At 42.9% G+C, this 14,307-nt stretch overlaps 1 protein-coding gene across 1 annotated transcript in view; it reads right to left on the bottom strand.

Annotated features, from left to right (window-relative positions):
* LOC146135631 (FRAS1-related extracellular matrix protein 2-like) overlaps positions 1 to 3,153 on the bottom strand; it is a 128,954-nt gene extending 125,801 nt beyond the window's left edge. The window contains exons 1-2 of the mRNA XM_083395983.1: positions 2,259 to 3,153; positions 1,135 to 1,575 (exon numbers count right to left, since the gene is read on the bottom strand). Of these exons, the coding sequence (XP_083252109.1) occupies positions 1,135 to 1,575; positions 2,259 to 3,011 (1,194 nt within the window). The 5' untranslated portion in view covers positions 3,012 to 3,153. The remainder of the gene's footprint in view (positions 1 to 1,134; positions 1,576 to 2,258) is intronic.
* Between the last annotated feature and the right edge of the window lie 11,154 nt (positions 3,154 to 14,307).

The following is a 14,307-nucleotide window of genomic DNA, read 5'->3' as shown; positions in this document are numbered from 1 at the left end:
ACGCGCAAAGTATGCGACCAGGGCGACCGATAAGACGCGCAAAAGTGCATTTCGCAGGAAATGACACAAACCACATCACGGCCTGCTGTTCCGTGGCGATTTGAACGAATTCGCCCCCATTTGGAACGAATTGCGACATTTTATTCACCCGCACCTGCACATTACTACGATATGCGCTTCGTACAACAACATAAAGTGATATCACAGCAGCAAAAAGCTTTTCGGACGAAATTGATATGCGGTGCAGGTGCCTGACTGAACAGTTTTTAAGTGAAAAAAATCGAAGCGGCCAGAAATCTTTCTCCTGATTCATCAACGCGATACTTACAGAAAATTTGTACCACCGAGTAGCTATATACTGAACTTGGTTGATAAAGTAGTAGTTGTCTTATTAAAAACTGAAAACAAGTGGCAATGTTGACATATTAGATTTCACTATTGACGATCTTTAGAGAAAGACTCTGACCTGATAAAGCGTGGTTGTGCGAAAGTTCGTCAATAGTGAAATACAATTTGCCAGAAGTGCCAATTATATACATAACTTAGTGGATATACAAAAGGGGCTTCTCTTTATTTTTAGGGCGTTTTAGATCGTCGCTAACCACAGCATTTTCGACGTAAGATTACACACTGTGTTAAACAATTCGACACATCTCTCTTTCGATAAGACTTTCCCGGAAATCGAATTTTAGAGTTACGTCACTGAAACTTTACGGCAGTCACGGCGGCTGTATAGGTTGCGGCAAGACTTCGAGCAAATAGCAAAGTCCATGCTAAAAGCGGACACGCTATTTATCGCAAAAATGTTCACGCCAAGTGAAAACACTGTGAAAAGACTTTGACGGTTAACTTGGGTACCCGAGCGAATTGGCAAAATCTACGGGACAATTTAAACATAACAAAAAAATTGAAATTTGATGTTAGCCCTACGTATTAATGAAACGGGTAAAACCTGGGAAATGAGCTGGATTTCCCCCGATGACAAGGTCGGTTATTTTAAACCAAAATGTGCAGTAAGAAAAACAAAATAATTAACATAAAAATCATATCGAAACAAAAAATCGAACAACAGCAAAAAAATAAAAAGCCTTAAGTAAAAAAATAAAAAAAAAATAAAAAAAATAAAACACTCACCTGATAAAGAAGCTGCCCTGTATTGCGCGTCACGACCGGTGCCATGGTGTTCATCGGTTTCACCACGATGAGGAAGCTGAAGGGATCGGACACGAGTCCCTCCGTATCCACGATCTGCATTTGAAGCTGGAAGATGCGCTGAAGATCAGCGTCGACACTTGGAGGCTTGTAGGCGATCCTGAACTCGTCCAATTCGCTCTGACGAAAGCTGGAAATGGGAACATCGCGGTCATCTGTGCTGACAATCTCGCCCTGCTGGAACGGAAGAGGCTCGGTGATGTTGAAGATGAGATCGGCCGGGTTTGACTCGACGTCGGACGCTCTCAGCATCTCGGGGGTGAAAGCGGTCATCACGAACTGGTCAACCTCCATGACAGCGGTCGACGTGAAGTCAAGCTGGGGCGGAGTGTTCTCTTTACCGTTCACGATCTTGACAGCCACCTGTGCGGAAAAGAGGTTGTTTGCCTTTTTGTGCGCGCGTTCAAGTTAGACTTGTAAGGTATGTTTTCTCGTGCTGTTTGTCGGTTGGTCTTAAGGCTATGTACTTATTTTTGCTGTTTAAAATCGAAAACAGGACAGCGAATTTGCGGTTTTGTTGCGCGTCCATAACTGCAGTTTGCAAGGTCCAAGTTTTTACCCTACACTCCTAAGCCAAAGAGATGTTTCTATAGATTAGTTTGAATGGATAACGCGATGTTCTTGCCTCAACTTTTTTTACAACCACATGGACAACGAACTTGTAGGGCGCATTTTAAAACCATGTTTTGTGTGTTATTTTGTTTAAGGGTCCCGCAAGAACACCAACTATTTCAAACCATAATAAGAGATATCTTTTTATAAAAATAAGTAATTGTGGCGGCGTATTGGCAAAGTAAACTACCTATTTATTTGGCGATTTAAAGGATTTCAATAGAAATGGTTTAAATAACAAAAATCTAGTAAAATAGTGAACAAGTGTCCTCTATATCTATATAGTCTAGAACAAAGTATTCTGACTGGAGTAACATGAAGCATTGCAAAATTATCCAAATTTCGAAAAATTCGTTTGCATGTTAGGGGTCGAGCTGTCAAGCTTGTGGCTTCAAAAAACGCCAAAATACTGCTAAGCGTTTCGCAAACCGAACCTGAAAGTACTCCTGCTTGACCAGGTTGCCTTCCGAGTCGAGCAGCTCGACGACCATGGGAATGTGGTCGCGATTGGGCGAGACCGTGACAGCTGTGTGCTGGTAGCGTACGCCGGACGTTAGGAAGTCCTCACAGGGCAGTGTGCTCCCTTGGGAAGGGTCGTTGATCAGCTGACCGTACATCGGCAGGCCAGCAGAGCCAGAAAGCGTCGCAACTTGGCATTGCTGTGTGGCGCGGTCGTAGGTGAAGCCAAGGATTTCATCGTCTATCGGCTCCGAGACGCCCCTGAGCTCGCCAACGGTTAGGAAAAGCGATTTGGTGATGACGGTGCGCTGGATGAAGAGTACTTCGACTGTGAGGCGAATCGGGATGATGTAGGTCTCATCTTCGGTGTCGTAGCGGATCTGAAGGCGAATGTGGTCTTCACTAGGGCTCCTTGCTCCAAGGTGCGAGTACTTGACCTCTTCCGGTCCGAAATCGCACGGGAAGCGAACGGGGCTGATGTGGCCTGGACGCTGGCTAAGAGCGTCCGGTAGCACTGTAACGAAACAGTGGTCGCCCTTGGCCACGTTGATGGTCAGGTCGGTCTTAGGGTTGATGTACACCGATCGGCCGTAGGGAACTCGTACTGTGTTCACTTGCTCGACAATGCCGGGCGGCGGGTTGAGACTGGGTGGGTGCTGGGCGTCGATTCTGCCGAGAAACAAGCACGCGATTCCGGCCAAGACGAGTCGCGCAGTCGGGCTGCTCATTGCGTCTGCTTTGGAACTTGTCGTTTCGCTCGATGCTTGACGGTCTGAAGAACGGTCGATGTTTTTTGGTTTTTTTTTAGCTGATTAACTCTATACAGGCGTGCTTCTCGTGTGTCTGTGGCAAGAACACCGCGGAACTCAAGCCGTCTCCCTGGAAAGAAATACGAAAAGTCATAATATGTTCCTTGTAACACTCAAAGCACTTAACACTAAATCGCATCATATTTCGTGAAAAAAAAAGTACTCTAAAAGTCGCTTGAAAAAATTCGGACGCAGTGCTTTTTAAGCTTGCGCAATGCTTTCAATTTCATAATAATTTTGGGCTTAAAATAAGTATTTTCGTCATAGTTTAAAATCTCTATCCCTAACCTATCACGTTCAAGAGCTTGCGGAGATAGCGACGAATTCTTAGTGTTATACGAGTGATGAAATAAATGCGTAGCGAAGATAGCCGCTACGGGAGGAGAGGCTGTTCCCATACACGGCAACACATTGTTATTCGTCACAAATGCATCAGTTTTGTAAAACCGGGCGCAAGCAAGCCAAGCGGGCTTTCAAACGCCGTATACCATTTGGCGGAATGCTGGCAGAACCACAAAAACGCGCTGGCCCGGCTCTCGAAAAGTCACAAGCCGAAGCGGGAATGGCGAGCGCGCACAGTCAAGTGCCGTCGCATCCTGTTGGCAGAGCCGTGGGACTTGCAGGCCGAAAAAAGCCCGCCCTGAGAGCTGCTGCTGCTGCTGCAACACCTATACGTCGTCGTGGGAATTAAGTTTTTGGACTTGCTTGCTTTCCGCCAGTAACTGCCTGCGATTCCCCGCCGGCGATTTTCCGTCGCTTTGCGGCTCTTAATCCGCTCAAGGTCGCGCGATTTTGGCCGCCGACGGAAAAGGCCGCTTTCTGCCAGGAACTGTAAATGCGGTAGGCCAGCGTAGCTAAAACCGACAGAGTTGCAAAGACTTCAAAAAGTCTCTCTGACAGGCGCAACCGTAAACTAACCGCTGTTGCATTTTGGACAGGTGCGCCTGTTTAAATTGCAAATTGAATGCAGCGAAATCCTGTCCGTTTTTTATAGTCAACCAACGTACCAAGAAAGTTTGCACTGCTTGCAAAATCAGACCGAAAACAAAGCACCGCCTTCAACTGCTCGCGACTGCATGTCGCCGCTGTCAATCAAAAAGGCAAGCGTAGCCGAAGCTGAACAGAATACAGATGCCGGAAAACAGAATTTAAGCGAAACGCCGTAAAAAAGAGCGCGCGCCGCGGAGGTTAAGTACACCTAAAAATTAGCCCGGAACGCCGCAGCGGCAGCAAAGACAACTATACTACAAGCGTGGATCTTATATAAAAGGCCACTTCGCCGCAGCAAATCAACGCACTTCCTACCATTCGAAGCCAGCGCATCTCCTCGGTCGAAAAGCGCTGCCGGCGGCAAAGTGGGTCAACAAACAAACTCGCCTGCTATTGTCAACTGAGAGCCGGGCCTTTTATTGCCCGACCCATTGCGGCTAATTAAGCGCCCCCGCTCTAGTGCTAATGCCCGTTCCCTCTTCGCCAGATAAGCGACAAAAGTGCGATCCGAGATTGCTGAAAAAACGCGATCATAATCCAATGCTTGTTACCTTTAGGTATTTGCTTTTGAAAATCGCGCTATACTCTGTACTTGGGCTTTCGTTTAGCTTTGCATTGCTTTCTTATCGTGCTGATTTAGTTGCAACGCGATTTTCCTGTTTCGTTCAGTCTTATATAAACCTGCATCGACAGCAGACTAATAAAAATTAAATCCGGGAACGAGACAGAAATAGAGCGCTACTATAACCCAGCCCCTACTACGCCGCGCGGGTTTAAGTCTGTTTCGCATCACGATTTCTGCGACCGCGCCTTTCCAGTTTACGCCCCAGGAAAAAAATCCTTTCAACTCAAAACCGAGCCTGGCGCTTCTAACCACCACAATCTCACAACCTGCAACAAGCAACATCAGCAGCAGCGCACAACAACTGCCCTCAATTCCGCTACTCTCACCCTAACCCCAATCGACTGACTGACTGTAGCCTGCCGCAACCAGCAATGTACACAGAGGCCAGGCGAAACGACGCACAAGCTCGTAAAAGCGCCGCGGAACAACACCTAAGCGTGGGCGCTGGAAGCACGAGCGATTTGGCTGCGGTGTTTCACGTTTTACAACGCGCCCGCCGTGCCCTAGGTATTGTCCTACCCGGCTCAATCCAGGCCGGCATCTCGACGCTTTTGCGCCACGACATCAGCATTTATTCGACCCTGGCTCGCGCTGTCCCCTTCTTTCCGCCCGGACGTTCTTTCCCGGTTCTTTGGGCGATTGCTAGCCGCCCGACATCCAGCCTACCTACCCTCTCTCTCTTTTTTCTCTATCTGTATACTGTATGTAGTGTATGTCGGCTTTACATTCTCGCCGCCACCGAGAGAAGTCATTTCAGCCGATGAGGCTTAAGCGCCCTGTTTACGTCTCGTTTGACGCTGGCGCTTTCCTCGCTCGCCTTTAGCACAGCTACCGCTAAAAAGCGGAATATGTCGGTCTGAGCGGACTCCGCCATTCTTCCTCGAACTTGAGTCAGCTCACCGGTATGTTGTCCCCCGATCCGTAATTATTCGGTGCCGGGCCGCGTTTTGGGCTCCGCACGCGATAGCTTTTATTTTTCTGTTCTTTGTGTCGGTGCAGATGGAACTCTATTTTATCGCAAGGATCCATCATTGTACTTGTTCGCCAAGATTGCCTATACGCCTGACAGCTTTGCAATCTGCAAGGTTTCCTTCGTTGATAAAGAGGAATTTTTATGTTATCATCTATAAACGGCCAATTTAATTATTTTTCTCCACATTTTTGCAATCCGATTCTTTTGTAGTCTGCCTTAAATAAGCCACGGGTAAATAGGCGATCTTGACGAACAAAAAAAGCTAAATAAACAGTGAGTTCTGCTTTCAACTCACCATTCGAATAAGCTTAAGGCAACTGCGGGATATTTTCACTGCAGAACCTCATATTTCTCTTATGTAATTTAAGTAAACGCATCATTTTTAAAAATTCTATTGCATATTAATAAGCACCCAAATAGTTTTTAAACCAAAATTGGAGATTCACCAACGTTAAAAATATGTCAATAGGGAAGTATAAATGTTACCTATTGTTTTAAGGTTCCAATAAAACAATGGGCATTATTGACATCATCTTTAGGATTGTTTTGTGGTTAGATGTAGAACACAAAACAAACCCGTTTGTTTTGGGGAAAATGGAAACGGTGGTAACTTTCATAATCTCTCCAACGTTGAATTGCATTTGTCGAACAGTTGATTGCCAAGCAAGACATACAATACAGCAGCGGTGCGTAACACGGACGTCGTATTTTGAGAAGAGCAGTCGAAGGGGCATTCGCTCTTGCCAGAGCAAATATTTACTGCAACAACAAGCCTATTAGCCTCGGGTCCGCTCATCGCGTACAAACGGCGCCACGAATCGAACGAAACTCTTAAGATTTCTGGAACCTTGTAAAACACACTCGTTTGGTCAAGCATTATTAAAACGTTAAGAGAAGTCGTCAATTTACGCACCACATATTTTTAGGTGAATAAAAAACAACAGATCATTAAGTGTTTTTTTGTCAGCACAAGTTATGATTAAACTATCAAAGTTTGGTATAACGATGCAATCGCTGACAGGTGACATTTACTAGCCCTAAAACCAACCTCGTGTGAAAAGCACGAGATTTCTCTGCAAGGACGTCGATTGCTTATGTATGGCCCTCTAGCGCCACGTGTGTTTTCATTTCGAATTTTGTATTTGAAACGAATGTTCAAGTTTTTGATTGGAAAAGCCTCTTTAGGAGTGTGGTAAGTTGTATTGGACAGCTGCTGGCGCATGAAGTACCACAAGTTAACTCAGGTAAATAATGATGAGAATGGTTTGTTAGAAGAGGTTTACGTCGTTTTTTCGGGATGATTTTTTTTCGGCATTGTTTTTAAATGCGAATAGTAAATACCTCAACGTACTACTTTCTTAACAATACTCCATAAACCAAGCACTGCCGCAAAATAAGGTAAACGTTGTCCTCGGTCTGCACATTAGTTCTTACCAGGTGGCTCGCTATTCGAACCAATGCCTTAAAATGACAAATAATACTCTCAACATATAGACGTGTTATTTTAACTTTTAAAAATAACAGAAAAACAACAACTTTTACAACTGGCTTGATTTATGTTTGATATTAACCAAAATATTGGGCTCCCTTAAAAAAATGTTGGAAACCACTGTTCTAAATTATCATAAGCCCCATTTACTTGGCTGTTATATGCGAGGGTCTGGAAAAACAGTTCAAAGTCGACTCTCATAGATACCGGTAATGACACCGCAAGCCGACGCTTACGCGCGAACATTGTGTGACAAACAGAGTCCTAACCGCGCCAAACCGAACACCTACCGACTCTAATCACTACCGCCTTTGTTGCACTGAACGAGCTCCCGTTTCCAGTACACATCCGAGTCAAGTACATAGGAGGCTACCGGAAAGCTATCTCGAGCAGCGATTAGACTGGAAAGCCGTGAACCGCGAGCGATAAGCGCTGCTGTCAATCGACAAACAGTCCAACTTCCAAAAGAGAACTTGAAATTGCCGTCGCCTTATCGAAGGCTCGGGTTGGGACGGAGGGCGCCACACAATGAAGCGATTGACTTCTCTCCGTGGGAAGAACCCCAATCTGGGAATCGGCCGTTTAGGGAGTTCGAAGCTCCTGTCACAAACGCTGGGATTGCGGTTATTTCAAGTGCTGAGTGATTTGTTGAAAATGGCGCATTTTGACGATCGACCTGAAAACCAGGCTGTGCAAGATTTAAAGGGTTGAAAATGTGTGTGAAATATGTACGAAACGGAATCCCGTGATGTGGTTATAGGGGTGGAAAATACAGGTTAAAAGTGCAAATGGATGAAAAGAAAGCGATTGCAGAAAAAAACTGTCCGTTTATTTTGTTTAGGTTTTGAGTTTTTTTTTGTAAAATGCGATATAATCTCGTAAGTGTCGATTAATTGATTTTAGACGTGGAATAAATGACAAAATTCATGTAACAAAGTATCTAAGGTAGTATTTTGTGAACAAAATTTTCATGCAATTTAGTTTTAATTACACGTGTGTTTAAAAAATAACAAATTCCTAAAATCTGTATCACAGCTTACCACTTTGAGACACATTTTCCACCGTTCTCATCGTTTTCGTTCAAAAACATCCGTGGGAACAGACCACGGATGAAACACTCCTTTGACCATCAACTGCAATTAACACAGCCAGTAGCAAATTCCTCTAGCGCTTAATTTATTACAGCGCGCCGCTCACACTCGGCTAAGTTTAACTTCGAAAAAAAACTTTCTCACATTCTTTCGACAAAGGATACTTCACGCCTTTATTGCGAAAGCTCGCTGACAAAACGGTCAAACAGTCGACGCTAATTGACTTACAAAGCGTTTTTTCGGCATTGGTCCTCATTGAGACGTGTGACATTGGCAATCAGCGTTGTGCGAAGGCTCTCTGGCCTTGTAAGGACTTGGGCGATTGGTCGCTCATTGCGTTCTCAAGTAAATGCGATAATTGGTTCGCGGCTTTAAGCGCAAATTCTCTCCAACTTATAGTAGTCATCAGCGTCGCTGCGCTGTGGGAACGAACAACATGGACGTTGGGAAGTTATTCGTGCTGCGTTTATGGAATTTTAAAATCAATGGTTAATTTTGAGGCTACTGCAGTTGTAGGTAAATTTCCAAATACATATCATTGTTGAGTCTCCTTGTAAATTGACGTGAAAATGTGCTCAGATGCTTAACCCGTTTTCCTAAAATTAACCCGAGTTACCAACAAAAAAATTCTAAATCCCAGTTAGTTGAAAAAAAACACACATAAAAACTCAACAATAATATAAGTAACCCTGTTTTTTTTCTATATGTATTACGAAACACATATTTGAGTAAAAAAAACATGGCTGTACAAGTTTTACGTAAATATTGAACAGGACAAAAACGCCATAGGCGCCTAGAAATGTGTGGCCCGTCGTGCGGCGAATACCTGCGGTTATTGCTTTGTTATTTTGGTAAGAGTGTGGTTTAACCGTATAGGCCCCGCCGATTTTAAAGTGTTGTATTAGTGTAACACCAAATTATCTTTTTCGTTCGCTTTATCTACCTTTTGTTGTTTTGGTTAATTCACTTCACCTCACTTGGTTTGTTCTGTTGCCTTCCTACTTTTTTTCACTTATTACCACTAGTTTTATTGCTAAAAGGGCAATTTCTCAGTTTCAGAAGTGGCTAAGACCAGGGAACCCCGGCAGTCTAGTTTTGAGCGTGGCGTGGTACACTGTATGTTTTTAGGAGCAAGCGAGCTAGCGTACGCGCTAGCCGCTGCGCTGTGGATTGCGCTTAGTGTTGGCGTTCGCGCCACACGGCCATTTTCATGCTAATAAATACTTATGTTCAACTTGAGTGCGACATCCGGTCAGGGACAGGCCGTTATAGCAGTGACCAAGATATGGCGCAACATTAGAATAAACTATAGGTTGTGTACTAAGATTTACCCAATTATATGACACTGTATCAACACCGCTGTACCTGTTCAACACCTTAAGGCTAAAGGTGTGAATTAATGCCCTAAAGGCCTCAATGATTAGATAATCAGAATGATTAGAATTACGTTCCACCTTTAATAAGTGAGGTTTTGATATATTTTAGTCACATTAACTGAAGGTGATACAAGTGCGAATCGAAACGTATTCATCAATGTGATGTCGATTGACCTCTTGGGTTTGGCATTCGTTATCAAGCTACATTACAGATCCGTGATTAACATTCTGAACAATTTTTTTATGTGACAAAAACGTGAGATTTTGATGCTAAAATGTTATCGAAGCGCAGGACAAATAGTCCACGAGCGCCAAAATGTAACACCCGCCTTCCTCTGTACAGCGAAACAATACCGGTGATCGTATTTTTGAGTGGCCTGGTGACAGTTGCGGTTTCTGTCCACTTGTTCAACGCACCATTTAGCGCTAGAGATTCGCCGGCGTTCCCTGGACTACGCAGAAGAAAATATCCCGCCCGAATTTGCTTCGTGTGATCTCTTTTCGCGAGAAGAAACACCTTTCCCACGCAAATTACAAGCGGCCGTTTGGAATTATCGAAAAATACGGCCTGTTACGTTACACGGTCGGGTAAACTTGGCAGCCGTCACTCTTCCTTCAAATGAAATGGAATTTGTTTTTAAAAATAATTAAAGAGATATTTGAAACATTCCAAATGCAACTTACTTCAACATGGGCTTTGATATTTCGACTACGTCTAACTAAAGCCATCATTATGCTTCGAAATGGAATTTAGTTGCTGTATTTTTAATTGTATATAGATTGGCGATGACAAATTTGATTGTTTTTTTTTACTTTAGGAGCGCTACAAAACCTGTTTTTAATTAAAAATCTTAGTTAAAAAATGTGTTAATTTTTCTATGCAATTATATCGATTAAAGCTGATAGTTTTTAAATTTTATTTTGTTTTACAACAATTGTTTTTTACTATACATAAACAAAAATATTTCATTGTTATTTACTCAGCCAAATAAGTCATTGTTTATACTACACGAAACATTACATCAGCAAACAAGGTTACTTCAATCGAAAAAGCAACCCCCAAAAAACATACAGTCTCTCGTAAATTCCCTAATCTTTGTTATTTTCACTCAAATGATGACGCATCTTTCATCGTTTTCATATTCCTTAATCCCGTCGCATCGGAACCAAAACGCAGCCCGAAAGAAAGAAAAACTGTCGCGAATTCCGAAGCACTGGCATAAGTTCAAAACGGAAACCCGACTGGCCATGCAAAATGCGAGTGCGGCATTCTACATTAGAACAAGCGCTTTCAAGGCGGGCATCAAAGCGCTGCTGCTGATCGAGTCATAACCGACAGCTCACCGCGTGTTTTTACCTTAAAACCGAATCATGGATAATCCGAGAAAAACGACGCAAAGAAGACCGCATTCGTAAACAGCGCAGAGCGTCAAGTTGTGACTCATATTCTCGCAGGCAAAGGCAGTTGCCATTATCCGGGTGGAAATCTCGCTTTGGAGACGGTTTCCTTAACAGGGCCAAGAGCCATTGTCGATATTTGGATTTACGGACAGGACGAATTCAATATCCGATGCGGCTACGGATTGCTGTAATGAAGATGGATCAGAATTTGGAACTGACCGAGCAAAATCCCTGCCCATAAGCATGGGAAAACAAATTTAAGACAGTTTGAGCTTATAACTCAGCGTCAAAAGCCGCTTTAAATTTTCGTGATAATTATGGATTAAGCGCTTTACCTGGGTAAGTTAATGACCTTGTTGGTAGAGATTCGGGCCACGTCGACACCGACCAAAAAAACAGCGCATTTTTTAACACATGGAATTTCCCTGTATTTTTCCCTGTACTTCTAGAGCTCTTTAATACTTCGTTGTGTCCAATTTAGCTTCTATAAATGCTATGTTTATTCACAATACGCAACTTTGTAACAAACTTGAGCATCACCTGAAAAGTATAAAAAAAATCCGCAAAATATACAAAAGTGTTTTTGGTCCAGAGACTAGGTTTGACAAAATATCGTATAATAATAATTGATGACGTACAAACATTTTAAAACCAGTCGAGTAAGTAGAGCTGCTATCTTCGTTTATGTTTTTAGTTTGGGTAATATATTTCGTTGTGTTTACCCAAACGATGTTTTCCACAAACGACCGCTTAGAATATTAAGCGTTTTTGTCCGCACTCTACATTATTTGCAAAACCGACTATTTAAAGGCAAGATTTAACAAAACCCTTGCTATAGACCCCACAATTCGTCTATACTGTATTTTCTTGCTACGAAGTCGTAAAAAAAAAACTTTCCTGTGGAAGATGTTCGGGAGAGTTTTTTCGAGGGAAAACGAGTTTAGGCCGAATGTCTTGAATAGGACCACGTTCATTTTAAACTTCTACATTTTTTGTGCTTTCATACGCAAATGATCAACCTCATCGAAACCAAACCTTAATGGTAGGATTGGGCAGTTGCTTATGACAGAGGGCGCATGAGAATAATAAAAATTCTTAAAGATCCGGGGCAAAAATGAGATCTGCATCAAGCACATTATACAAAGTTTGTTTCTTGTTTTGACAAGATGGTTAGAGTTTAAAAAAAGTGATACTGTCTTACAGGTGTAATGTATTCATCAAACATTCTAAAATAAAGAATAAGCGTAAAGGGTTATTTCAACCTTATAGTTGTATGAAAAATAAGCCGAGAGCCGGACAAATTTGCATATAGCGGCCGGACACGACCCGCAGGCCGTAGTTTGCTCAGATTTGCCTTATGTAATACACATTACTAGAAATCGTCTTTCGATCACTGTTAATCTTCTGTTAATATTACTCCATTAAAATTGGGGTCGCAGAATAAAATGTTAAGAGAAATTAAACTCTGTCCTTCAAGTCGCGGACCAAACGCCAAGGCAGTCGGCAGTCAGCGAGAAAGCGACAAATCCCAAAAGTTCGATGTTTACGTCAAGCCGCGCGATCAAAAGGAAACTTTATGACTCCGGCGCTGGGGCGACGACCAAGCGTCGATTCGGGATTCCGGAAGGGCCAATCGCGATTTTACGGGCCACAGGAGCGTTTACGGGCCGATTTAACGACTTTGAAAGTTACGTTTCGCGGCATACCTGCTTCTTTCCACCTAATTTCAGTTAAGCGTTTTTGCCTCGCTATATTTTGGGGGTTTGTTTCTTTATTTCTTCACACAAACCATGCTGTTTGGGTTACGGCGAAAAAACACGAATTGATTCCCTTAAAACACACTGTAATTAAAAAAAGGGTCGCGTAATGTTTTGCAATTGACACTCCTAAACTGAAGTTGTGTTCCTGAGTTGAGGAAATTTTATTATTTAATAGAACAGTGCGCAACTATGTACATTAAAACCCTATTGTTGCTCCACATTTCCACCATAAATGTTGAACAGATATCTCGGATAACATCGTCGCATATTTTTACGCGACGCTTTTGGCGAAAAACAAAAAGTCTTGTTTATTTTGACAAAAAAGCGCAAATCCGCCGTGTCTTCACCAGATAAATTCGCGTTCGTCCTTGGCGCGAAACTGTACCGAAAAAAAAACGCTCTCTTTACTGCCGGAGCTTCTGACGGACGGGCGTGTTTATACAGGGCGTTACGGGTGGTCGGTACAGCTGCTGACCGCTGGGCTCTGACCATTGGACACGAGTGGACAGCAAACAGCCCACCGATCCGCGGAACGCTTGCTTGACCTGCGTTGACACGCGCAGCCAGGGCACGACTGGAAAACTTTCGCGGGAGGTCGTAAATTTTGTAATATTTTTTAAGCTCTCCGGGTAAATGTTTAGAGTTAGTTAATCGAAAAATAGCTACTCTGGTAATTATATTTTTTCTCCAATGTTTCGGCAACCTATTCAAGTCTCCTTCTTGGGGGATGATGATGTATTTTTATCGTGCAGTTACTTGCGCTTTTTCTTTCATTTTTTTTCGCCATAAGTTGTACAAAAAACGTTCGACGTCATTCGCCCTGCAGAAGGAGACTTCATTGTTGGAGATGAAATAGAATAACCAGAGGAGCGTTTTTTAAGTAACAATATGACCGGTAATAACACTTTATATATTCAAAGGTAACCATGTAGGGTTCAGACTAAAACTGACATGGTCGCGTATAGGAAGGCTTAAAATCTACACCCCGCGTAAGTCAACCGGATATCTGTTTAATGAATAAATTAACATATATACTTGTAGTATCAAAGCTTTACCTTTGAACAACGCAATTCCACAGCAACACCAAACCATTGTTAGTGTTTTCCTTTTAAGGCGTGAAACTGCGCAAATGTATAGAGCACCTTAACACGGCTTGCGCAGCAAATTTTGCTTCTCAAAAACTTGCCGAATCAGCAACAATGTATATCCATATTTAGCAATTAAGCCTGACAAAGTGTTACACAAAACGAGGATGAGCTATATGTGAATTAAATGTGAACACTTTTTAGTATTTTGATAACATATTATCCTAGTCCAACTAGTTGACGAGGTTTGTAATATGGTCAGGACTTCAAGCTTGTTAAAAACAAACATTTGCGCAGTATGAGAATTTATTAGCAGGAACATTGCCACTGCCCCATACGTCATCGAGCCCTGTAATGTAATTATTCTTGCCTTTTGTATACCACGTACAGCAACTGAACAAGTAGCAATGCCTTCCATGTAGCAA

The sequence above is a fragment of the Ascidiella aspersa genome, chromosome 8 (assembly GCF_963924565.1).
Source record: "Ascidiella aspersa chromosome 8, kaAscAspe10.2, whole genome shotgun sequence".
NCBI classification, from domain to species: domain Eukaryota; kingdom Metazoa; phylum Chordata; class Ascidiacea; order Phlebobranchia; family Ascidiidae; genus Ascidiella; species Ascidiella aspersa.
The sequence above is the reverse complement of the archived record's forward strand: the minus strand, read 5'-3'. Positions and strand labels throughout refer to the sequence as shown.